This window comes from Enoplosus armatus, chromosome 2 (assembly GCF_043641665.1).
Source record: "Enoplosus armatus isolate fEnoArm2 chromosome 2, fEnoArm2.hap1, whole genome shotgun sequence".
Lineage (NCBI taxonomy): Eukaryota > Metazoa > Chordata > Actinopteri > Centrarchiformes > Enoplosidae > Enoplosus > Enoplosus armatus.
Genome location: NC_092181.1, coordinates 22,435,321 through 22,460,318, shown reverse-complemented (window position 1 = coordinate 22,460,318; position 24,998 = coordinate 22,435,321). Strand labels below are relative to the sequence as shown.

General features: G+C 41.1%; 2 protein-coding genes across 2 annotated transcripts; both read right to left on the bottom strand.

Moving 5' to 3' along the window:
• Positions 1 to 8,413: 8,413 nt before the first annotated feature.
• On the bottom strand, positions 8,414 to 19,092 carry ern2 (endoplasmic reticulum to nucleus signaling 2). Its single transcript, XM_070916343.1, has 24 exons — positions 18,789 to 19,092; positions 18,065 to 18,182; positions 17,951 to 17,984; positions 17,590 to 17,662; positions 17,416 to 17,488; positions 17,141 to 17,263; positions 16,908 to 17,009; positions 16,075 to 16,134; positions 15,752 to 15,968; positions 15,088 to 15,166; positions 14,755 to 14,905; positions 13,905 to 14,047; positions 13,430 to 13,618; positions 12,153 to 12,318; positions 11,757 to 11,878; positions 11,570 to 11,655; positions 11,093 to 11,282; positions 10,840 to 10,936; positions 10,440 to 10,639; positions 9,936 to 10,083; positions 9,402 to 9,529; positions 9,018 to 9,141; positions 8,830 to 8,897; positions 8,414 to 8,730 (listed from the first exon to the last, which is right to left on the bottom strand). The coding sequence occupies exons 1-24, from the start codon at positions 18,876 to 18,878 to the stop codon at positions 8,548 to 8,550; spliced, it is 2,964 nt and encodes a 987-aa protein (XP_070772444.1). The 5' UTR covers positions 18,879 to 19,092; the 3' UTR covers positions 8,414 to 8,547.
• A 1,168-nt stretch (positions 19,093 to 20,260) lies between these two features.
• Positions 20,261 to 23,954, bottom strand: LOC139298840 (carbohydrate sulfotransferase 12-like). The gene is made up of 5 exons (XM_070921632.1): positions 23,421 to 23,954; positions 22,974 to 23,116; positions 22,021 to 22,149; positions 21,686 to 21,878; positions 20,261 to 20,851 (listed from the first exon to the last, which is right to left on the bottom strand). The coding sequence occupies exons 1-5, from the start codon at positions 23,952 to 23,954 to the stop codon at positions 20,582 to 20,584; spliced, it is 1,269 nt and encodes a 422-aa protein (XP_070777733.1). The 3' UTR covers positions 20,261 to 20,581.
• Positions 23,955 to 24,998: the final 1,044 nt, after the last annotated feature.

Sequence of the window (24,998 nt, the reverse complement as noted above, 5' to 3'; positions counted from 1 at the left end):
ATGAATCCACAGGGAATTATCACTCGACTAACTACAGTTCCCCTCAGCTCTATAAGGCGTTTTAGCATCTTTCAGCTTGTTGTTTTGGTTTTACCGCCCACAACTTGGTTCACTCAGACAGCAGGCAGCTGATAAACCCACTTTAAAGTACCTGACCAGCACCAAGCAGCAGGCAGACAAAGTTAGCAGCTAACAGGTCAACATATTGTGAGCATTTAGCGGTTAAAGTGCCAGATATTTACTTCAGGTTGGTTGAGACCAAACCAGAGCTAAAATATTGGTATTACATTCATGAGGTGACCAGAAACACGACTCCACATGAATGTTAATAAGCAACTGTCTTCTTATACGCTCATTATATCAACTTTATAAGGTGATAGTACACTCAGTGGCCTCTTTATTCGGTACACCTGCTAGTCAATGCAAATACCTAATCAGCCAATCATGTGGCAGCAACACAATGCTTAAAAGCATGCAGGCGTGGTCAAGAGGTTCAGTTGTTCTTCAGACCAAACATGAGAACGGGGAAGAAATGTGATAAAAGTGACTTTGACCGTGGAGTGACGGGGAGGTTTGACTCAGAAAGTGCTGATCTCTCTGATCTCTCTTGCACAACAGTCTCTAGAGTTTAGAGAGAAGTGAGTGAGAGTGCAAAAAAAAAAAAACATTTGGTGAGCGATGGTTGTGTGGGAGAATACACCAAAACGTCAATGAGAGAGGTCAGAGGAGAGTGGCCAGACTGGTTCAAGCCGACAGGAAGGTGATGGTAACTCAAATAACCAGCCGTTTCAACAGTGTCCACTGAGTGTATGTCACTGTAGCGTTCACAACTAGTTGTGATGCCCCCAGGTGCCCCCAATAACCAACGGATTAATAATCACAGATGAAAACAATCGCTAATTCCAGTGAGAGCTAGCTGGAAATATGGCATAAAGAAAAAGTACTGTTGCTATGGTTACTTGCAGTTTAATATACCTTTGCGCACTGATTTATGACGGTGGTTAAACTGTTGGGCAGAACTATGCGATGTGTGCCAGCCAACCAGACACATGTATTTTCAGAATATCAATGGCCGAAGAGCAAAACCTCCTATGTGAAAAATGCACTTTTTTGAGAAACCAAATACATAACCAATACATAATACACTGTTTTGGGACTATATTACTATATTATGTGTTAACAATACCGACTAGGTATTAGTGCCTCACAAAGTGAACATCGGAGGTTTTTCCCCACTTTTCCTGGATCATTTTGCAGATAGGAGGTTTTGCGCTTTGGCCATTGATATGTTAAAATTTAAACCCATATCCTTTCTTTGATTCTTCAAGTCAGTTTCTCTCTAATCTGTTTTTCAAGTGGGGAATCTGTGAAATGAAAATGTTTTTCATGATGATTTGATTCCCAACATGATGTGCATTTCGGTACGCAGCAGTAGGACACAGCTGGGCTGCTCCTCCCACCCTGAGTATTAAGTCCAAATGGCCTCGAGGGGAATGAGGCTAATCATGAGCACTTCCACACGCCTTATTATAATACTGTATTAAACTGTGTCATGTGTATGTATGTGTGTGTGTTTGCATAGTGATTTATGGCCCTTTTGTGCATGTCCGTACATCTTGTACATAGAATACTGTAAGTATTTGACTGACACTGTGTGTACTGTGGTAACCTTATAATACAAACACCACTCTGTCTAACAGTATCACTGTAACTGTAACGTCGCTGCAACATTTGTCGTTAACTAACCTACCTTTTTCCACTCACACAAGTTTTTTGTAAGTGTCATTGCACTGGATGTTTCTGAGAGAAAACGACCAGAAAGGAAAAAACGTCTGGGGAGGGGGGGGGGGGGCAATGAAACAAATAAACAGACGGCAGACTTTTAAAGGCGAGCAGGATGGAGGCAGAGGATGAAAAGAGGGAGGTCTTCTGCTTTTGTTTTTTGTTTCCCAGTGCCTTGGCTCTGTGCTCTGTGGTGAAATACACTGCCGTTTGCTGACATGCTGTTTCTTTATTTTCTCAGTGTGGGCGTCTGTGTGTGTGTTTGAGTGTGTATACGTCAAAGCAAGAGGTCAAGACCTTCTGAGTTGGAGAGTGAAAAGTGGTAGAAAGATTAGCAGTCGGGGGGGAGATGGCAGAGGATTTTGAAAATGAAGGAGGGACGTGAGGAAAAAGTAAATTCAAATATGTTTTTCTTATGTCCTGGGGCAGTTTTATGAACACGAGAAGCCCTCTTGCAAAGCCAGCAAGCAGAAGAGTTGAGTCTCCGGATACGTAATGTCATACTCATGTACAGCCAGGAGGCTAACCGAAGGCTTTCACTCCACATCGTGTAACCTGAAGCTCATCAGCTAGAGCTATCAGGCCGCTGGGCAGAAGAGTAAAGCTGAAGCCGGGCGATATCTCCGTTACCCAACAGAGTCTGACCTTTGCTTTGGCTTTTAATCAGAGGAGCGCTGATACATAACAGACTGCAAGTCTCAAGAGAGAGGGAGGGAGCCCAGAAACAACTAGACCAGAGCTTCAGCGTTGTTTTAGAAATCGCTGGTTAACATAAGATTTATTTACACAGGAAGTGACTAGAATGTAATTTAAGGCCGACACACACACGCCGCACAAACCTGTGACGGCCTATGGGATCTCTGCAGCCACAAAAAGACAGAAATGACCCTGTGAATGGGTAGGCACAGACTGGGGGAGGGATAGACAAAGGGAGGAAGAGGGAATACAAGAAAAAGTAAGAGGACAGAGGGAGGGAGAGAGGAGAGGGGGAGGAGGTCATGTTTCCTCTGTTGAGCCCACTTCCTGTCCTGATCCCAAAATGGAGAGACTGTAAGAACGACATCCCTCTGCCTGTTTCAGTCCACACACACACGCACACACACACACACACACACACACACACACACACACACACACACACACACACACACACACACACACACACACACACACACACATCAGAGAAACCCAAACCAGCCTCCCGCGGTATCCTACAAAGGAGATGAGAGGGAAAAGCAGGGAGCAGAAAAATATATCCCCAGTGGTCTCTGAAACATAAGGAAGCCTTCGTTTATAGAGGCAGAGAGACGCAGGACATTTTGTCCTCATGTGTGTGTTATGTGTGGTCTATATATGTGTATGTGTGTGTGTGTTTTAAGTTTAATTATATGCTCATTACCAAAACATCAGTGCAGTTTAACTCAGTGTGCTTGCTTTGATTATGACACATTGATTTGAATCAAACTATTTGTTTTGTTCCTGAAGTGATTTATTTAATATTTTACAGGTTATATATATATATGGCATTATTGTAACATGTAAATAACTACATTACATTTTTTTTTTTACATTTTTGAACTTTAATTATACAAATGTTGCTGTGCTACTGAGTCATTAACTGCAGATATTGTTTCTGGGTGGAATGTGAATGGTGTCTTTGGACTTAAAACTGTACAGGTCTTCTCTCTCCACCTGGCCAGTAACTGCCACCATGTACCACTGTGACTGGCACAGCTGTTTAAAAGTCATGAGATCAATCATGCACCTGAAAAGATAAGTTGCCACCACACCTATTAATACCCAAGCAACCACCTGTAAACGCACAATGAACCACTACAAACAACATTTCAGCAACCTTGTATGTCATGCCAACTTCCAGAAACACCGGACCACCACCTGACAAATACTCAGGGGACACCCAAATGTGAAATATCTAGCATCACCTTTATGGCCACATTAGCAGCAGTCACCTAGCAATGATTTACCAACCATTTATCAACATCCCACTGTAACACTAGCCTTTAGAAACCTTTCTCTATTTGTAATCTGCAGTTTAATAGGTTTTGCATTGCTAATATGTTATATATGTAGATATTAGAGGTATTAGAGAAATAAGACAGACCTGAGTTCCACCACACACACTTATCTGTAAAGCTGTGTGTGTGTGGGGGGGGGTTTGAGTGTGTGTACGGCTGCATGTGTGTGAGCGAATTGGGTCTCATGACTCTGGTTAAGCTGATGTTTCTCTAAGGCTGTTTTGATTGGACCTACAGCTGAACTCTGATATTTGATAATGAGCCAAGTACTTCCTTGGTTTCTGCCTCACACACACACACACACACACACACACACACACACACGCGTACGCAAGGAGCACACCAAACGATTGAATCATTCAGTGAAATATAAACAACTAGTGGTTCATTAGCTGATGATTCGGCCATGACACATCGCTGGACCCCAGGCCGTCACGTCATTAAACCACTTCTGTTTGAGTTCACGCTGACAGTGGATTTGACGTTGTGATTCCTGGCGTCTTATCTGCTCTGCAGGATGTGTTTAATCTTTGGGACAGAGCCTTGAGGGCAGATTGTTTGTTAATCAGGGGAGATGAGCACAACAGATGAACACTTGCACATGGATAGATGATAAACAAAACTACGCATGCATGCATAATCTTAAGACTTTATGTCTCTTACAACAATTAAATTGAACATATGGAAACGATTTTTTTTATCAGTTACACTTTACATGAAAGGTAGTTTGGACGAGCAAGAGAGAGATCGGTGGATGTCTCCCTCTGCTGGTATAAAAGCAGCAATGCATCATTTTAATCTACTGTAGTGCTGCACTGACTGTAAATTTAGGCTCTCATCTTTTATCTAAAAAAATCTAAAGTAGCTTTAACAGGCAAAGTATTATTTTTTTTTAGCACATTTCATTCCCTCATTCTCACAAAAAAAACCTTCATAAGACGTCATGCTTCAAAACCAAACAGAGGTAGGATATTTCTTTATTTGGGATAAACTACAATTAAGTGGTAGAGGCATGAGGAGAGCACGACTTTTAAAGAAAATGAAACAAAACAGCCAATCTAAGGATTTCTGGTCAGCAAAAAAGTAGTACTTTTATATGAATTCAAACACTGATTTTTTTGGACTTCTCTGAGACAAAATATATTCCTTGACATATAAAAATATACTCATGCAGATGGTTCGTTTTTGCCAGATTTTGTGTGAGCCAGTCATACAGCGGCTCACCATGGCTGCCCTCACATGTGTTTCACACATTCAAACCTAACATTAACTCACTTTCCTCTGAGTTGCCATCAGTGTGACCTGTCATCATGAGTAAGTCAGATGCTTTTATGATAAAATCCTGGTCAGTAGGTTGCTATTGTTCAACATGAATTAGTGGGTTTTGAGTGAATGCATACATAATACCTGTTGTTTTAGTCTTTGACTTCCGGCTAATTGTTCATAGATTTCCAGACTGTAGTGTCAGAGGGAAAGTAAACTCAGAAAAGGTCTGTTTTTATATATATAGCTTCTTAAACCTGGAGAGTTGTTTTAAAGCTGTTGTTTTATGGGAGAAAAAAGATCAGATTTCAAATGTCAAATCTCACGTAGCTTAAATAATGTCTCAGAGTGCGTCATTACGAATGCATCATTTACTCTGTAAATTACACATTTGTTATTCTTTCAGTTGTCTATCAACACTGACAGCATGAGGTTTTCCTCTCCACTTGGTTCAAGAATGAAAATAATCAGCTGCAATTACTCTCATTGCTTGAAGAGACAATTATACTACAAATCTCTACAATTAAGACTTAATTTGGCTCATGTTTTTTTTATCCCTTATGGTTACTGTTGATCACTGAAAAATATGAGTTAAGCTATGACTATGAAATCCAGTCAAGCCTGTAGCAACTCTACGGTAACAAGGCCCAATGCAAATGCATCTTTCTCAGCGATATCAGCTGAAGCAAACTGAGGAGGACAGAGATGTTATCCTTCAAAGAGACAAACAGCCATGTCAGAATTAAACGTCCAAGTCTTCTTGTTGTCATTACCTGTACAAAACATTAGATCTGTTGACGTCATTGTGGCTGTAAATGGTCTAACTGTGTTGAACTGATCATTTCATGAATGGATCCGGGGTTAGACAGGGCCTCATACTGACATGTAAAGTGACACCTTTTCTGTTGGTCAGTGTAGATGGTGGATTTTTATTTTAAAAACTGTCTCTTAAACAAGCAAATATTCAAAATATTCTGTATTTCTGGGATGCTGTCATTCATCCTGTTTGTCTATTTTGTTTTATATTTTCTTCAGTAGAAGCTTTCCTGCAAACTTTACAATACTTTACAATATTTCTCGATAGAATTAAATATTCATGCCTAAATATGCAACAATCAAAGTTAAAGTTTGGGAGACAAAACATCATTAGTTATTATTAATATGAAACAGTAAAAAGACTCGGCTAATCTGCTTCATCATGACTGTGAGGGTGTGTTTTGATCAACCGAAGCAAAGATACCCACAACTGTCATCATGCAAGTGGTTTAACAATGAAGTCAACTAATTTATCAGTTCCTAATTTCAATCAACATCAACCCTTTTGTTCTGGAGTAAAGACTGAAGTTTTCTTTTCTCCGTCTGTGTTTACAAACTGACGACACGACTCGATTTACTTCGTTCTTTGGCACACCCAAAGCATCAATTTAATTCACTCATTCCAAAAAAAAAAAAAAAAAAGTACAAAAGTTATATTCTCCATCATTCATTCTATTGCAGACCTATGAACAAACCTTCCTCCAGTAGTTACAGGGAGAGATCTCACATGGGCTCTGAGAGCATTTAGTGCGATACTGACATTCAGGAGTGGTGACATGCACTGCATTTCTGTTAGAAATGGGTAAACAAATAATGTCTGTAAATCAAAATGAAATGGGCAATGTAGTTGGTGAACAGATTTTCCCATCATAAGCACATTGCCCACTTTTTAACAGCGCCAACGAAAATTTGACTATTATGCTCCATGTGCTGCCTTCAGCGAAAAACAAGGCTCAGGACATTCTTCAGTCAGTGTAGCTACATCCAGCAATGCAGTAACGGACAAACACACATCAAACACATAAACAACAAAGTAAATATTGTGGAGTCTTTGACACAGCAGCAACAGGGACGGGGGGGGGGGGGGGGGGGGTGTAAACTGTTTAACTAACTGGTTAAATGGACATGGCGTGCAGCCTTGTAACACCGCACTTTATGTTTGATGACACCTGTTGTACGGTGTCTGTGTTACTTACAGTGCTGTGATAAAGTTTTTGCACCTCACATACTGTTTGTGGTGGTATTTAATCTGGACTCCAGAGTTATTACTGGGTGAACTAGTTTAGCAAGCAACACTAAGCATTTTATATTTACCTGCTTTCTATATAATTTGATCTGTTTCCTGTCTTTATTCCTTTTCAAAAGTAAAGCACTTTGAGTTGCATGTTTTGTATGAAAGGTGCTATACAAATATTATTATATTATCACCTTCCACAATATGCTCATGTTAACCAAATCAGAATTAATTTGACACCCTAAAATCCAACATGATTCTATTTAGATCTGTTATAAGGTTGTACTGTTGGCTAAAAGTCTGAATTAAAACTGCAATAAAAAAAAAAAAACAGTTTAAACCCAATAAAAGTTCAGAACTTGTTAGATAAATCCTTCGTTGCGAATCATATCTTTGTCCAGGGTACAATTGGTGGGGCGATCTCATACTCTCATAGCACTGAAAGTGTACTTGTTTTGTTGATAAAAGTTTAAAACCTGTAGCTGCAGCCTGAGCTCATCTATTTTATAGGTGTATCATCATAAAATAAGTGACATTTCCCTATTATTTTAAGGTAATTTTATATATCGGTATAGGTTTCAGACAAACTTTACAGGACGTGATGTTGGAGACCTTTGTTGTACCCCTCTCTCTCCCCTTGTTTCCGGTCCGTCTCTATACTACTAATTATCCAGTAAAAAATATCTGCGTTTAAAATAATCCCTGCTGTCAAATAGGTTATGATTTTGGTCTATTGATTTGTTTTAGGCCATTCTCATATACTGCCTCAAAAAAAAAACACTAAACAAAAAAAGGACAGCAAAAAAGTAGAACAAGGATGAAGGAATCTCCACACATCAGCAAACTCAGAGAACACACACAGTTATAGCTGCACCTTCTTAAAAAGCTCTTCTTATAACCAGATCTCCTCGTTCAAGAACTGCAATGTGTTTGTTTCACCAAAACAAAATCAGACAGCTCCCCGGTAAAAGACAGAATCACCTTTTGTTTTGGTGAATTTCATCAAATTCACCGAGAAGCCTTTTTCCTGAGTTGGTTTGGAGGAAACACATTCACTTAATTGAATCTTTCATTTTGTGTGTTCAGATGAAGTTACACATTAGGATTTAGTTTAAAAAAATGTTCTGTTATTGATATAACAAATGTATGCAGCCTTGTGGAGGTGTGCACTCTGAGTGCTTTCTAATTAAATTTTAAAATCACTTCTTGATCAATAGCTGCAGAAAAATAAATTGAATCTATAAAACAACTGAAGGCATATAAAAACTTTTTCACAGCACTGTATCTTCCCCCAGAAAACAGTATGGGCTTTACAAAAGCAATAATGGGGCACCGTCAGAGATTTCTTCAGCTCACAAAAAAGTACACCAATGTGTGCGTGCGTGTGTGTGTACAGAGTGCAGAGTCATGTGGATGCTATTTGGCATTGGGGGGCAGATAGTAGGGGTGAAACAGTCTCTCGTGGCCGCAGATGTGCAGAGCAGCGTGTGTGTGCATCAGTAACCGTGGAAACCGCGAGGTGAAGTAGCTGACGAAGCCTTCGGGCAGCTCGCCGAGAGTCTCCTGCACCTCCGGTGGCAACTCGTGGTAGTGATGCTTCTGTAACATGCGATGTTAACATGCAAAGGGTCAAAAAACATAGTGGTGTGTCTACTTGTATGAACAAAAATATGAGTGCATGTTGTGTAACATGCTGACCTTATTCCTCATGGCTCTCAGCAGATCTCTGACTGAGTTTCCTTTATATGTCCTGAACCGCCTCAAGTCTGGAATATTTGCAGGAAGAAATGGATCACAGACCACTGATGGCTTTGTGAGCCTTCACAGGTGTAAACAGTGCAGTCATGAGATACTATGTGAGTGTGTGTGTGTGTTAGTGTGTGTACCTGTCTGTAGAGGCACAGAGATATGCATCCTCCAGTTGGTTCGAACCACTGCTCTTCCTGCCGTCTCCAGTCTGACCACAATCGGACTGTCGGCTGGTTCCTTTTCTATGCGGTCACTCACGTCCTACGTACACACACACACACGAAAAATGCGTTTCTTGAGTCTACAGACAGAGACATGAGGCTAAGCTAAAAGGACACCGGTTAAAATACACTACTCAGGTATGTGCTCATAGCCCTCTTGCACAGTTCCTGCTCACTATTGATTTTCAGATATCAAAAAATAAACCAGAAAGAAATAACTAGTAGTCATGAAAAGCATCACAAGCGAGATGGCTCTGTGCATCTATGAGCAAATGACCACAAAGAGCCGATTCAACACACCTGGAAGAAGAGCAGCTGCTTCTCGGGGCTCCAGAAGAACGGATGTTTGAGCACACAGGCGGTGGAGGGGCGGGACTCGGCCTCAGCACTGATCATCTGCTCAATCAGATCCTGAGCTATGACGTCATCTGGATTTGAGGGAGAAATCATTTTCATGTATCAAAATAAAGTCTGAAACACTTTCCGGCAATGTCTGAAAATTGCATGTGAACCATAAAGACATTGTGATTATTTAAAGAGACTCATCTAAGAGGCTCAAGTCATAACAGGAAAATCCTTTGAGCACTAAGGAAGTATTTTCAAGGAAGTTGGATTTTTTGAGGTGTGATTTGATTTGGCCTGGGCTCATGGTGGTTCATTTAATGTAGGAAGGGGAGGAAGTTGGGTAAATTTACAAGAAAAATCGTTCTATTTGAGAATTTTATGCAGAAGTATCGTGGGAATTAAATAAGTCATGGTGGACTTGATTGAACTGGCTTTAATTATGGAGCAAAACAATTATAATTAAACTGATGAACCAAAGACGACTCTCACCGTGTATATCCTCCATAAAATGCAAGAGTGAATATTCTCCTGACAGGATGTTGACCTGTCGTCTCAATGCATCACCGAAAGGGTGCTGCCCCCTGCTGACCACGTAGTAGAACACACAGCCTGCAGAGAACACGTCAACCGCTGCTGTCTGTAGAGAGAAACACCGGATCAGAGGACCAGAAGATACAGATAGGCAAACAAAGAAATACCTGTCTCTGCTATTTTTGGGACAGAAAATGAATATGCTCTAAGATGCTTTATGAAAATAAAACACAAAATTATGTCCCACTCTGATTCACATGACAACTTGAGAATGTTGGGACTTAAAATCACAGACTCTTTAGCTGAACCTGTTTTATCATCTATAACTACAATACATTTTTCTCACTGTGGCTATTTTAGCTAAAACAAGTTGATTGAATTTTCCAAGAAAGACAAGTTCTGCTATATGTAATGTGTGTGTGTGTGTGTGTGTGTGTGTGTGTGTGTGTGTGTGCATCCTACCGGTTTGTTGCCAGGAGTATCCCGCAGGACTTCGGGAGCTATCCACCCTTCAGTTCCTGGTATTCCTGACCGCAAAGAGAAGCTGCTCCGACCGTCTGGAATCTTTTTACAGAGTCCAAAGTCAGAGATGAGAGCTCGGACCCGACCCAGCGCACTGGGACCAGAAAGAAGGATGTTTCTAGGCTTCAGGTCACGATGGACTAAAGAAAGCGCAAAGAAGAAATTGTGTTTTTTCAGAAAGATGGAGAGAGGAAGAGGAGAAGGAGAAAAAAACTGTCTAAGCTGTCAACGTCAAGCAGTACTGAGATGCCATCTGTTTCTGGGAAGAATTTAGAAACATAATTTGTGTATGCACTTGTACGTGTCCATGTATATATCTATGTGTGTGTGTTTCTCAGACCTATGTTGAGCGAGTGGAGGTGTGAGAGGCCACACATGGTCTGCTCCAGCAGAGTTATAGGATTCAGCTCAGGAGAGCAAGACGGATCCTCCACATACTGCAGAGAATACAGACACACAAAACACACGCAAAAACATGTTAGTTTTGTTAGTAAGGGATGTCATTTTAAATGACATTCAAAGACTAGATGTTAATGACAAACCGCTTAATAACGATAATAAAAGGTCAAATAAGAAGGCCCTGCCGTACTGACCTGTTGCAGGGTTGCAGCGCACAGCTCGATGGCGATGTAAGTGAAGAGGCGGTCTCTCTCTGTGCAGAAATATCGGATGACGTTCGGGTGTGTGTCAGACTCTCGGAGGAGCTGCACCTCACGCTCTGCTACCTCAAAACACTCCGGCAGTATTCGCTTCACCGCTACGTGGCGTCCATCAAACTGACCCCTAAAGTCACAAAAGGACAGAGATTCAGTGGTTTGTTGTTTAGAGACAAGCTCCTCTGATGATCTGACTTTTCAAGTACAACAAATAACCAAATAAAGGTGATAATGAACAAAAGTCTACCTGGATGATAAGAAATGAATCTTATGATATGCTCGAAAATGTTTGACACAAATGTAAAGTATGCCTGTTATGCACTTGTTATGACCTGTTATGATCTAAAACATGCAAATCCACTAATAGGGTCCTTTGATTAAAGCCATTAACTGTTGGAACAGCAGTACTGTTACCTGAAGACAAAAGTTCCTGCTGTGCCGTGTCCAAGCACTTCAGATGGAGTGAAGGAGATTTTTCCCACCTGCACCTCCTCACTGCTCTCCTCTGAGAGAGGAGGAGGAAAGAAGAGCGAAGCAGCAAGAAATCAATCTCATCTCAGTGGTGAGAGAAGGAAATAATGCACAGTATGTCTAAACACACACAGTTTGGTATGTTACCTGCTGTGGGTTTCAGGCCAGTGGTGCCATTTTTATCAACATCTGAGGTGCTGCTGCTGTGAGTGTGAGGACTGGGTGGAGGGTCTGCAGATGCAGGCTGCGAGTCTGGATATAGAAAAGTGAAGATATATTATATGTGTCTCTTGCAAGTACTGCATAGAACAATTTTTTCTGTACCCAATTTAATCAAGGAATGAATAATACATTTAGGATTCGTGAAAGGCTTTGTGAAAAATTCAGCACTACTTTATGCATTTTAATAATCCTTCATTTCTCAAGTGTAATGCAAAGAAAAATGTTTAATCATTGAAATGGACCCCAAGGTCATTAAATACAGGGAACACAGCGTTATAGAGGACTTGTGTTATAAGTTACTTACCACTGGAGAGGTTTGTGTCAGTAGAATGGGTTGTCTCTAAAGAAACCAAGGTCACTGTCTGAGTGTTATTCTGCGTGTTTGTCTGCATGTTGGTCTGCATGCGCTGGAGACGAGACTCAAAAGCCTCCTCGAGCTGCCTTTGAGCTTTCAGCTGCTGGGCTGCGCGCTGGAGAGACACACACAGATACAGATCACACTTAATGCTGTTAGAAGACAGAATTTGAGAGATCAGTATTGAGAATATTGAAGAGGACGAATAGATGAAGCTCCTCTTTGAGAAAGATTATAAGATTATGAAACTCTCCTTTGCAACACTTTGAATAAAAACACAGCAACCACCATTCAGTCTGAATGTCGTGAAAGAAAACTCCTCCCAAAAACACTGCTAAAAAAAAGAGGCATCTGTAGTGCATGTTGTCCCAAAATCACTATTTTGGTAAAGAATTATGCTCCATTAGGTTATTCTGTGCTGACATGATTTGTCTCCATATGACACATGTGCTATTAACAAGTTTCATAGTGTAACCACAGCACATCTGGACCATAGCATTATTTCATCAGTCTGAAAATCACAATGAATTGCACTTCAACTTCTTGTTAATAAGCAAATGTATGCAGGCAGATGCTCCACTTTCTCATTACATCATTGAGTCTGTACGGACGATCATGTGTTGTTATTAACCCACCATGATGACTTAATGTCCTGTTCATGATGTGTACTGTGGTAGCAGGACATGCTACAGTAATGGTTAATTTTGCATTTCAGGGTTTATTTTGTTTTCTTATTCCTGTTATAATAAGTTAAATGTAGAACACAAGAAATCACATAGAGCTATTTCAATTATCTGGCGAGAAATCTATTAGAAAACATATTTGTACTTCACTTAGAGCAGAATCAAAAGACCAAACTGAAATGCAGCCACAGAAGAGGTTGCATTTTAGTTAGAGCTCTCACTTAGAGACAAGCTTTTTCCTCAAATGGAAAAAACGAATATTCTTAGAATATTCTTGTACATGACAGAACCTACTTACTAAAGTAAAACTAGGTGCTCCAGGAAATGAACAATTCTATCACAAAGTAACTCTGTGGATGCAATGACAATCATAGATCAAAGGTACATAACAGTTTGAGAGTATCTTTCCATTAACAGTCTCCCTCAGGGAGAGCCTGAGGGAGGGTCACCTCAACCATTTGCTCATATCTTTGAGAATGAAAAATGAAAAACTGCATGTGCAACACACCTGCATCTGTACAACAGATAGACACACACACTCACAATGGGGTACGTGAGCGCGAAGGCCAGCCATCCTCCCAGCAGCAGCGTCAGAACAGCCAGAGTGAGACGGTCCTGAGTCACGTAGACAGGAAGGACAGTGGCCGGCCTCTGGTCCTGTCCTGATGTCCTCCCATCAACCCCTCCTCTATTAGCATTAGAGTCGCTATGACTACCAGCAACTGTCTGGAACTGAAGGACACAATAACAATAACATAAGATAAGAAACAATGGAAATATAATGATGTTTCACTTGTTTTCATCTGTTTGTCGTCAATGTTCTCTGTAAAGCAGTTTACAGTGAAAGTGGTTGTTAAATGAGCATTAAGTAGTTTATTGCATCAATGACTTGGTCTCTGGGACAGCTTGAAGTAGGCAATAATGGACAGTAATGACCTAATAGAAGAGGATCTTTGTCTGTTATCATTCCTCGCAGGTGTAGACTGTGATACAGAAGTAGTCTGGAGCTGTGACTCACATAGCGCTGGTGGTAGTAGGAGGCAGGGGAGACGGGGGAGGCAGAAGGTCGAGGGGGGATGACTGCCTCACCCGAACGCTGCAGGTTGACTGGAAAATCCCTCAGCATTGTGGTGTGAGCTACTGGAGGGAGCTCATGATGACCTAAACCACACAGATATAATGCACTTAGAGCTGTTTGAGTGTCTGTGTTTGTATCACTTTCTTGTCTGGTCAATAAATCAAAGAGATATTTTAGTTTTGAGGGAATTTGTTTAATCTTAAGCCAGAGCTCTTGCTTTCAAAAAAAAAAAAAAAAAAAAAAAAAAAAGCAAAGGTAAATGGTTTTCAGATTTGGACACTTGAGAAAAGTCCACACTGTTGAAGTAATGCTTCAGTTTTTGGAGAATTTTGCCTTTTCCTAAAATAAAGGTAAACATGTGGATACCATTTTATGTCTTTGCATGCAGTTTTAAGACATGCTGAACACAACATGAGATTTTCCAAGTTTTAAATTATTGTGATATTTGCTTGTTTTAGCTCAATACTTAAATGTCCATGTAACCAGTAGCTTCTCTGCTCAAACGTAGACCTTCTGCAACAACAGGTTTTAGAGTTAACATTTTTAAATATGAAATAATACAGAACCTTGATAATTATTTACAAAATATACAATAATGTTAATATTAGTTTGCTATGCCTGTAGGCACATGTAACCAGGATTAACCATTGTTAACCAATAGTGAAATACATACATTTATTAACACATAAATTACATAATTAGTTTAGTTACACCAGCCAGTTTTCATGGTGGAAGGTGGCTGTTTAAGCTGCAAGTGTGTGTGTGTGTGTGTGTGTGTGTTTGTGTTCACCTATTAGCAGCCACTGGTTTTTCTGGCTGCTTGTGCTCCCTGGTGGATAGCGCACATCAGTGGACGGTGTGATCTCACATTCCCCTCGCTCTCTGACCGTCACTCCAGCCGTCACTGGACCCTCGATTCGAGCCAAGGTCAGTCCTCGAGGCTGCCATGGCAACAAGTAGCACAAACCACCATCACCATCAGTTCCTTACTTCTGTCTGATACACCTAATCTGATATACTGGACTGCAGGAGGGAGAATCACCACAAACGCAGGGCCTGGATGTGTAAGGAAACTGGGTGTGTGAATGCACTCGATAAAAATAGATTATATATTTAAACTCACCACTAACGAGACTCCATGATGGACAAGGGAAGTGGATGCATAGAGGTGGGAGTCCAGTTTTCCTACATAGAGAGTGGGTCTTAAAGTAAAAGAAAAGTCAGGTTACTCCCATCAGAAGGAAACCTCAAACATGTACAAACTGGTTTTTATCAGATGCAATGGGCAGACTGGTCTCAGGACAAGAAATAACTGATTAGATTTTGTGATTTCCACAGTAAAGCAATTAATGATTGGCTGGCAGGTGTGTCTTAAAACTTCATGTACTACATGTTGAGTTACCAGTTAACTCTCAGTGATGAAACAGACCTAGCCAAGGGATGAACACACATTAAAAGAAAACTTTAAAAAATGGGTTTTTAATGCAGCTCATCTTTTTGCCTGTAGTGAGTGGATGAGCAAGTGTGACAATATAACCCGAGAGAGAAAATAACAGACTCAGCAGTTCTTGTTCTGCCCTGTCTATTAAATTTGTATGTCAGGGCACCTCTTAGTGAATTATCACTTACTTAAATTATAAGTGACTGGAACAATGCCTTTGGTTAAAGGAGAAAATTGGAAAAGATTTGAGCAGTCTGAGAGTCTGAGAGCCTTCTAGTTACCACATTAATAAGTTACTGTGTGTGTGTGTGTGTGTGTGTGTCTGTGTGTGTACAATTTCTCTTACACAAGTTGTGCTTGCGCGCTGGCTTGCTCCTTCACAAACTGATAGCTCCACTTCAGTGTAGAGTGTGCGTCTGCCTGGTTGCTGGCAGAGGAGAAGGTGAGGAAGCGTAGCGTCTCCATGGCAAGGGACAGGTGGGGGGCGTGTCTCAGTGAGTCGCCAGAGTACAGGTAGACCCCGACGACGGGCGATCCATAGTTCTGACTCCACAAGACGTCACCTGGAAGGCAAAAACATACACTCACAGCCTTACTAGGGGGATGTGGATGAAAATAAAGAAACACAATAAAATATTCACATAGTAAAAAACACACACCTCTCCCTACCTGACTCTCTGTCAACTGTCACAACGAGACCATCACCACTCGACACGAGATGGGCCATCTCTGGAAGTACAACAGGTAGGACAAGTTGGAATAAGACATCTCATATCTTTCAAGAGACACACTTTTCTCAGGTATCAAATATCAGGGGTGAAGTCCTCTTTCATTTTATTATTCAATCTTGAACCGTTTTATCTGGTTGTTTTAAATATGGATATTAAACTAAAAAGCACATATACCTCCACCAAGGTTGCACAATCCTCTAAATTTGTAGTTTGGTAATGTAACTTTAATGTTTATACATTTAAATTTAAATCTAAAACAAAATATGCATCAGAATACACACTGACAATTAGTGCATACATGTGCCAGATTTGTTTAAAGTAAGTGCAAGTGGTTTAAAGTATGAGCAAGTAGGAATAATGTTCTCTTTTTACTTTATTTGACTGAAATCCTGCCAGGAAACAAACAGGACTGAAAACAACTCCTTGGTGGAAGTGAATGACTAAACATTTGAGGGTTAAAGTGCATTCTTGACCTTGAAAATAGCAGTTGGATGGAAACTTTTGCATTGACTGAAATGTTATATTTAATGAAGTGACTACAAGTGAAGAGACTCTACAGTGGTCATTTTTTTATTCCATACAGTCCTAATTCTCCTCAAATACACGAATGACCGAGACAAACAGGTATCCACAGACATGTTATTTTAATGCTCTAACACATCACAAAGCAGGTTCAGCAGCAAGGGTGTCATCAGTTCATGTTTACATTGAAGCAATTAACCTGCCATGTCAGTCTGTGTAACTGGATGAGTATGTGTGTGAGAGACGTACTGTAGTCTTGTTTCTCATCATAAGGTGGAGCTGAGTAATCATTGTAGGTAGCGTTCCACCGCAGCTCCTGTGTCTTGGTGTCAAACATGGTAACCATGTATTCTGGAAAGCAAACAGGTGGTTAGTTCAAAAACAGTGAGCCGAAATGTATGAAAACACCTCAGCCACGTGTGTGTGTGTGTGTGTGTGTGTGTGTGTGCGTGTGTGCGCACGCGTATGTTAGTGGGACATACCTGTGCGTCCAATGTAGAGTAGAGGAGTGTTTGGGCAGATGGATTCAGAGGACGAGGTGGTTAAACTGGTTTGCTTCTCACCAGTTTCAGGATCCACCACGAACCACACATCCTGCTTTTTACCTTTGTGTGCAAATACGCACACACCACACACAGACAGACACACACGCGCAAAGACAAATATTCGCCGTCAGCATTGAAGTATGTCAAGTATTTTTATATGTCTCGTTTGTCATTCTCCGTCTGACAACAGTCTGTCTCACACAGTGTCTCACCTGTATATAGAATACCATCAGAGCTCCTGCAGGGAGCTGACTGAACCAGCTCTGGGATGGTGAAGGGCAGTTTCTGCAGAAACAGCCAAACAAGTGGGGTCATAAAGTGAAAACTGACACACAAAAACACACACACACACACACACACACACACACACACACTGCAGTCATTACCATCAGGCCCTCCTTGTGCTTGCCGCCCAGGACATACAAACTGCCATCGTTGGGGTCTGGGAGAAAACCCGGCCTACAAAATCAACATTCATACATCAGCCCACTGATTAGATAAGGTGTGTGTAGAGCTGGGTATCGTAAATGTTTAAATGTTTCAATACCGTTGCTGTTACTGTCTTTCAGTACTGACTTTTTCCAATACCTTACTTTGCCTTAATAAATATGTTTTTCTTAAAAAGGGCTTTGCCTGAATAAAACAATGTAAACTTTTGATACTGTGCTATGAACACATTACCAAAAACACAACAGTCTTGTGTTGTTAATATGTGTACTTGCAAGATTGTGTCTGTGTGTTACTCACTCTGTGAGGTAGACAGGTACTTGAATAATGGGGTCTGAAAGATATCAAAGAAAACGAATTCATTAGAAATATTTAAAATAAAAATAAAAAGTATTGACGTTTATGTGTATGAACCTTCTCTTAGGGTCCACTTGATGTCTCCTGACTGTTTGGAGACAGCATGCAGACTACCATCCAGTGTCGAGACGAACAGGAGGGATTCTGGGAGGGTGACTGATCTGACCCCTCCAACCTGATGGGCCGCCAGAGAGAGAGAGAGAAACTTCAGGCCAGCTGTCTGACAGGGAGTTCAGTCACCGTGTCATGTATCTGAGATTTCTACATAGTTAAACTACAGCATGTGTGTGTGTGGGTGTGTGAGTGGGTGTGTCAGGTCAGTCCTGCAGTAAGTTTCTACTGTAATAATTTACTGTGTTCCTCATTGAGCAGGATATGCTTATTGCCAACACTATGCCCTACACTGTGTGTGTTCACCACTCCCATATTTACCCACCAAGGGGTGGTAACACAGACCTGAACAGCTCCCTGTGGTACACTCACACCATGGCATACACTGGGACAAGACGTGCACAGAGACGCTCATGCACGCGCACAGACGTTAACAAACGTAACACACTAACACACTAACACACACACACACACACACACACAGGCAGTATTAACTTTCTTCAGGCAATTTGGACCAAACGTCGTATCATATCATGGCAACTTTACTCGAGCCTGAAATAGACACAGAAGCGCAGTGGGATGCCAGCTGAGGTCCCCGCTGCGCATAAATAGCAAGACACAAACAGTATTAACAACAACAACAGAAAGAAGCCACACAGTTTAACGTTACCTGAAATAGTTTGCCTTCCCAGGAGAGCAGGAGAAGAGACAGCAGCAGGCGTCCCAGAGCCCCCATTACCCCCAAAACACTTTGTTTCATGGCTCTGAACAAACGGAGGACTAAAGCTATTGAACTAACAACAGAGGTCGAACTCTCTCTCCATTTCCAGCACTGGCGTCCATCTGTCAGAGAAAGTTAGCACCGGCCGTTAAACATCGCTAAAGTCGCGCAGATAGTTAACAAACACGGTGAAATGTAAGCTAGTAGTACCGCTTTAAATCCATAATAACAGCAACGCAAACGTTCTTGTCACTATTCCATATTTCCGTGTTGGGACGGAACCGGTGACGTCAGGAGCAATCTGTCAAGCAGCGAGGTGGGCGGGGCTCATCCTCTCCACGCGCTGCGTGACAGGGGGCTCAGCCAATGGCCGGAGAAATTTGGATCAGAGGGGGAGGCGCTGTAGAAACGTCTGGAACACGTGGAAACGGACAGCAGGGCAGTTGTGAACACAACAAGAGCGGCTTTTTGTGCTGTAGAAAGTAGTGGAGGGCGTCATTGTTAGTTGTCTCTCTCTCTTTCTCTCTCTGCTCTCCCCACAGTCCCACACACACCCACATCAGTGGTGGAAAGTGCTTTTACATCAAGGACTGCTCTAATTTTGAGGTACTATACTTAAATTACTGTAGTGTTTCAGTTACTGTATAAACTACTTTATGCTTCCACTTCACTACATTTAACAGGGAAATGTTCCACTACTTTTTGTTTTGCATGCAGAGTAATACAATATACTAAGTTTATATCAAGTATATTATGTTTTGACACATGTAAACGGTACTATGTTTTGCTTGCTTTTTCTTCTGACTTCTTTTACCTCTTTATGTAATGTAGGCCTATGTTTTGTCTACTTTTACTGTCTGTAAGGGGCCATTCTGCATTTTAAGCACTTTTACTTTGATACTTAAGTGCATTTTGGTGATAAGACTTCTTTACTTTTACTTAAAGGGGTACTCTAGCAATTTGGTATTGCACTTTCATAAAGTTGGAGGACACAATAAACAGATTAAACTTTCAAACTATACTCCCAGTTTGTTTAGCTTTTACTTAAAATCTTTTGAGATACTTTTACAAGAGATAATGTAAGGGATTTGTGTTAAAATTAGTCACCTCTGAGCCTAAATTGTGAATTATGAGTTATCAAAGGTCCTCCACAGCTACAGAAGACATTATACAACTGTTTCCACAGGCTGAGTAGTACTCCCTGGACAACTAAAGTAGTCGTATAAGTAGTGAGTGTAATAGTGTAAAATTTGTCAAATCTATGGCGTAGCCCTTTAAATAAATGGACAACAATAATGGACTACTTTTACACTGTGGTATTGCTACTTTTAGTTAAGGAAAATATCTGAGTACTTCCTCCACATACATAGTAAAATGAATAAAAGAAAGTCAAACATTTACAAAAACACTTTATTTCTCTTCATATTTCCCTTCAGAAATGTCAGCCAACAGTTAGCCCCAGTCCTTTCCGTACGACTTACCAAAATACTGTTCAAAGTGCCTTTACGTGGGGAAAACAGACTGGGATAACATAGCTTGTAAGCGGGTGTGCTTCAGATATGAAATGATGATAAAAAATAAAATAACACAGGCACTTCTGTAATTTGAGGTTTGCACAAAACAAAAGAAACAAACAGCATCATAGACTGGTCTATAAAGGCATATGCTGGCGATGCGCAGGTAGGTGAGGTGTGGGCTCTACACACGGTGCAGTGCCCAGGCCTTTGGCTCGGTGTGGTCTACTAGTGGAGCACGCTGTCAGGTTTGGGATAGCCAAACAGCTCAAAGTCTGGTTCATACAGCTTGTACAGTTCTCTCCTCATTGAAACAGGAATCTGTGCAAACCAGTCTCTCTCCCAGCTGGCTGCGGTGCGGTTTCGAGCCCCTGAGGGGAAGCGTAGCAGATGATCCACCTCCAGAAGCTTCAGCAGGTGCTCTGCATCTGTTTCCAGGGTTTCTAGTCGTCCAATGAAGTCATACTTCACCTGGCATGGATGGCACAGACGGTACACCTGAAACACACAAAAAGCAGGCCTACAATTAACTACATGACCAACAGGTCACACAACTCCTGTGTTTATTACCCCACTTGTTTTCGGCTACACCGCCTTCCTCAATAATCATAAACAGCAGAGGTAGAAAATATAGAGCACATGGGAGTATAAAATAAATGAAAATACAAGATAAGATTTATTTTCTGAGCTGAGACATGTCACGCCAAGACAATTAAGTGGTCCACATGCTAGAGTGTGAATGCTGAAAAATATTATTATTATTTGATTTTGGATTTTCAAGTGTGGAATTAATGGATGCAGTTGTCCCACAAAACAACACTGAAAGAAAATGAAAGAGCTGCTCACAACCAGAACAAAATGAAAAAGCTGTTGTGATGGCTCCCATAACAGCTGAGAAATTAAGAAATAGATCACTAGAAATACAATTTTATTGTCTTGTAAAATATTCAAATTGGAATTTGAAGTCATGTTGGAAAGGTGCAGCTGGCCTTGAATCTTTTCTCATTAGTACAAAATGAATTTAAATGTATATATTAACTGCCAAAATAGTGCAATATCAACATTAGTACACTGTGTATACTTCATAGAATTACTGTAGTTTATAGTATAAAATTGGGACACACACAAAGTATGAATGACAGGGACAATGTTAGGCAATGGCAAGAAGTCCATATTATACTGGTATGGTCTTTTAAAAACAGATGTGCAAGTGGCATATGATCAACAGAGGGGGTAAGTATGCATATAGTGAAAAACCCAATCATCTAAAAAAATATGTCAAAATAAGTGTAGCCTTACACATTTGTGCATGTAGCTGAGTGAGACAAATACCTGCCGCCAGTGTTCGTTGAAGATACTCTCCCTCTCGGTCTCTGGATCCAGCAGGTATGTGATAAACTGCTGAAACGTCGGTTTGATTCCTGCTGCGAACGCCTCAGCTGCTGTCTCTGGCACACTGCCAGACACATTACCATAACGACGCACCATGACAGAACCAAACTGCCTGTAGAAGTCCTCGTTGGGCCTTAAAACACACACAAATACACACGCTTTAATAATTCAAGAATGAAAGGACTGCTGTTTAATCAAAAGTGAAGCACACTCCTCAGGCTCTCCCTCCACATACACACACACTTACACAGTCCCATCCACTAATAGACACACACCTTCCAAACTTGTTCCTGAAGGCTGAGATGAGACGAACAAACGGGTCTCGTACAAACAGAAACTTGGTGTAGTGCTGGAGCTTGAGTGCCATCAGGTGGCGGGAGAGAGAACCATAATGGCGCCAAAACCTGGTAAAAGACACACAAACAGCACACAGCACCGTGAAGAAGGTCTTTAGTATCTTCCTTCTTAAGTCGTGATTGTAATGCTTTTGCCAAAATTCAAATTCTGTAGCTGTTTAGTTTCATGCAATACTGAACACATTTGGTGGTGTCACAAAACAACTTGAAAATAAAGCCTGATCAGTCCTTAAGGGGAGAGAGATGTGTCGGTGCAGACAGAAAAACATATGTTCAGATACTGATATCCAAACACAGACGGCTCCCGAGGGGTAGAGAAAGGTCTGTCTGTGCAGCAGCACCAAGCTCCGCCTGTCGTTTCCACTCTACTCTTCCAAGTGTCAACTCGGTAAATAACTCCTTTAGCTCACGGATAGTTTGTCAAACACAGTTTCAGCATAACTGAATATACGAGTGTTATTGCAGATCTGTCTTAAAAAGGAAAACCATGTAACATTGAATTAATGAATGCCTCTTTGAAAAGGAGCGGAGACAGAAACAATGAATTGCTACAGGAATACATCATACAGTGATTTATAATATTTCCTTAGGTTTTAAATGAAGAATTAATTACAATGTTTTCTATGATTCTTAAAATTCTTACAACACAATTTTTAAAAATAGATCTTGTAGGATATTTGGTAAAAGTTGATATGGTCAGACTGACTCACTTTCATTTAAAAAGGTGTCTTATACTTCTGGCTTGACACCTTGAGTTACTGGTTGATTTTCCTTTATTGTCATTGTAGGATTGAAGTGTGTGGTTTGTTTTAATGGACAACATTGATTCGGCTCTGTGAGTGTGTACATATATATTTGTGTGTGTGTCATACTTGGCAAAAGTGAGGTGGAGGGAAGAGTTGTGTACGAGGTCGGGAGGAACGGCCTCTGGGTCAGTGTAAGGTTTTCCTGAGGAGGGCGAGATCAGAGACTGAGACAGAACCACCATCACTCTCTTCCAGTTGGTGCACGCTACCTGAGAACGGAGAACAACGATGGAAGGAAAGAAAAAGGAAAGACAAGGTGTTCAGAAAGACAAGAGGGACTGTGAACATGTGTGTTGTGTGTGTGTTTTGACCAGTTGCAAAAAACATCTTAAAAATGAAGAACTGTGATTTTAAGATGGTCTTCTTACTTTCTTGCTATTTTTCTCACACTACCATCCACACACTGTGAACTAACGCACCACCCACATGCATACCACCACCCACATATTCACACACACACACACACACACACACACACACACACACACACACATACGGACAAGGCAGCTGTACCTTGGGAACATAGCAGTAGATAATCTGGTGTGTGTCATCCACTATCAGGTGATCCAGTTCCCTGTTGGGGATCTGCTCAAATGCCCGAGTCCTTCCGGGGAATTCCACCACGTCCTTTCCTGAACACATATCCATGATCCTCTGCTTCCTCGCCTCCTGTTCGCTATCGTCGACAGCAGTGTGACTCCTCTCTTTCTCCTCATCCTCCCTTGTTTCCTCCTTCCACTGTTCTTGTTTGTCCTTCCCTTCCTCCTCTGTATGTTCCTCAGCAGCTCCTCCTGTCTCCTCAGGGACCAGTGTTGTCCTGGAAGCAGTAGTGGGGACGGAGAAGGAGAAACTGGTCTGGGCTCTGCTGGTGGACGTAGAGTGTAAAGGGCCTGTAGTCGCATGAGGGTAAGAATCAGACTCATGTTTGGGGTCCTGCAGCGGGTAGGGGTTAAAGCCCCCAACGTCGTCCCAGTAGACGATGATCAGCAGGATCATAAACAAAGACCCCAGGATGAACGCCACTCGTAGGCCGCGCCATGTTCCCATGGTTATTCTAGATCCAGAGCCGTGATTGGTGAAGAAAAGAAGAAGAGGTTATCTCAGCTCCATGGTGGCTATCTATCGCGGAAGGAGACACTTCCTGCTTGTCTGCTGCAACTGAAAGAAACAGGAAATGTGACAAAGACCCTTGTACTTCTACAGCCTAAATTCAACTACAAACTGATTCTAAAATACAGGAAGTGGGTATTATAGAGTGTAAAAGATAGAGGAGCAGTGTGATACCAGATTTATTCTTAGAAAATAACACATACTTCACAAAACACATACTGGGGGTTAACCAGTGGTGGAATGTAACTAAGTACATTTACTCAAGTTCTGTACTTTTCGGAGAGAAAGATTCCCCTTTTTCTATCCAATTTATTCATTTCACATCTGTAGTTACTAGTTCCTTTGAAGATTAAAACTTTATCTGTAGATGACTATGACTCTTCTCTACTTGTGCTACTGTTACACAAAAATCTAGCATTTAACGTTATCCCGTTATTTCCACTTGTGGCCACAGTGACTCATTTTAATACCTCAGCAATAATAATCCATTCATATGACACTCATGGGCTAATATTTTTGTACATCCACTTAAGTAAAACTATGAAAGCGGCACCTCTACTTGAAATGGAGTATTTTTTTTATAATGAGTATCACTAAGATCTCTGGGGTTCACAGTATTTGTTAAAAGTCAAAATATCCTGATATACACAGGTCCATTTATTTACACAGTAACAATTCTAGAGGTGTATTTAGATCGAATACAGTGCTCTTCAACTGACTGCCTCAAGCACGTATTTCCAGGTGAATTCTACTAAACAACCATTCAGGCATCGTCTCATCTGTGGCTTATAATTTGTAGCAGGCGGTGCAGAATGTATTATTAATATTTTCTACACAACAGAAACAAACAAGCATAAAAAAAAATATCCAATATAAGCTGGCTGATATGTCTTGGGGAGTTAAACACAGCGCCTTTATGTGACAGGTGCTCTTTTCACTCAAAATGGAAATGCAAAGTTAATTGGTGAGGGGGTGGTGTTT